General features: G+C 51.8%; 1 protein-coding gene across 1 annotated transcript in view; it reads left to right on the plus strand.

The window, feature by feature from the left end:
* LOC107669527 (uncharacterized) overlaps window positions 1-1,578 on the plus strand; it is a 3,847-nt gene that overhangs the window by 1,412 nt on the left and 857 nt on the right. Inside the window, exons 2-5 of the mRNA XM_016461797.1 lie at window positions 4-155; window positions 216-1,002; window positions 1,316-1,412; window positions 1,455-1,572. Of these exons, the coding sequence (XP_016317283.1) occupies window positions 4-155; window positions 216-1,002; window positions 1,316-1,412; window positions 1,455-1,572 (1,154 nt within the window). The remainder of the gene's footprint in view (window positions 1-3; window positions 156-215; window positions 1,003-1,315; window positions 1,413-1,454; window positions 1,573-1,578) is intronic.

Below are 1,578 nucleotides of genomic sequence, written 5' to 3' on the forward strand. Positions count from 1 at the left end.
GAATTAAAGCCCTTGAAACTCACCTGGATGAGTCAAGAAATGAGATCAGTCGCCTAACACAACAGCTTGACTACATCAAAGAGAAGTCCGACAGCATCAGAGAGGAACTCAGACATGCCTACGAGCTGCGCCCTGAGCCTGCAAGGACCCGACGGGCACCAGTCTCACCCCTGCCAAGCAGGACCGGGTCACCTGTTCCTGGACTGACGTGTGAGCAAAAGGGGGAGGGGGCAGTGCTGAAACATTCACCAGCTCCCTCTGAAGAACTTTACCACACGACAAAGCTAAAAGAACCTGCTCCAGTCAACCACAAATCATCGCATGGCTTGGACCTCAAAGACCTCGACAAGCTCGCCAGAAACATTGGCAAATTCACCCCAAGTGTGCCAGGTAGCCAGGATGTCCAAGCTTATCTGCAAGACGTCGATTTCCATCTGGAAATGAGACCCATTGTCACTGACAAAGATAGACTCTATTTGCTCAGAACAACAGCCAGCCCTGAAGTGCGCAGTTTCCTGGACTGGCAGCCTGCTCACACAAAGACTGATTACCACCTGCTCCGAGAAGCCATCATCAAAGAATTCGCTGACCCTGAGTCAGAACAAGGACTAGTGGCTGCCCTGGAGACGAAACAAGGTCGTCATGAATCTCCTCAAGCCTACTACAGCCGACTCAGAACTCGCAACGAACCTGACATGGAAGATGACCTGAACTTCAAAACTCTCTTCCGGAGAAACCTTCATACTGGGGTAAGCCACCATCTTGGCGTCCTTGCATGTCCGCGAACAATGAGTGCTCAACAGTTGCGAGACTTGGCACACAAAGCTTACGGCAAACAAAAGATGGCCTCGGAAAAGGGGGCCAAATCCACAGCAGTTCTTGACTTGAACACTCAAAGTCAGGGGCTGGCTCTAGAGGGCACCCAACATCAAGACCATGCCAAGCCGCCACCCAAAGAGTGGAATGCACCCTCGTCCAACAGAGAACGGGTCTCCCACACTGGTACCCGACCTAAACAGAGGAACAACCGCTGGGATGGACCGCGTGGACAACAACACTCACCTGGACGTCACTGGGAAAAATCACATGGAAGATGATCTGAACTTCAAAACTCTCTTCCTGAGAAACCTTCATCCTGGGGTAAGCCACCATCTTGGCGTCCTCGAATGTCCGCGAACAATGAGTGCTCAACAGTTGCGAGACTTGGCACATAAAGCCTACAGCAAACAAAAGATGGCCTCAGAAAAGGGCGCCCAACATCAAGACCATGCCAAGCCGCCACCCAAAGAGTGGAATGCACCCTCGTCGAACAGAGAATGGGACTCCCACGCTGGTACCCGACCTAAACAGAGTAACAACCGCTGGGATGGACCGCTTGGACGACAACACTCACCCGGACGTCACTGGGAGAAGTCATGGGACCAATCCAGACCTCATGAGAATCAATGGGAGAGATCATGGAATCAACCAAGCTCATTTGGAAACTCAAGAGGGAAAAACTCATGGGAATCCAACAGAACCTCCAAGGGAAAACGACAAACACACCCTGGAGCAACCAGTCCAAGGAATCAACGAAGG

This window comes from Sinocyclocheilus anshuiensis, unplaced genomic scaffold (assembly GCF_001515605.1).
Source record: "Sinocyclocheilus anshuiensis isolate Anshui unplaced genomic scaffold, SAMN03320099.WGS_v1.1 scaffold612, whole genome shotgun sequence".
Taxonomy (NCBI): domain Eukaryota; kingdom Metazoa; phylum Chordata; class Actinopteri; order Cypriniformes; family Cyprinidae; genus Sinocyclocheilus; species Sinocyclocheilus anshuiensis.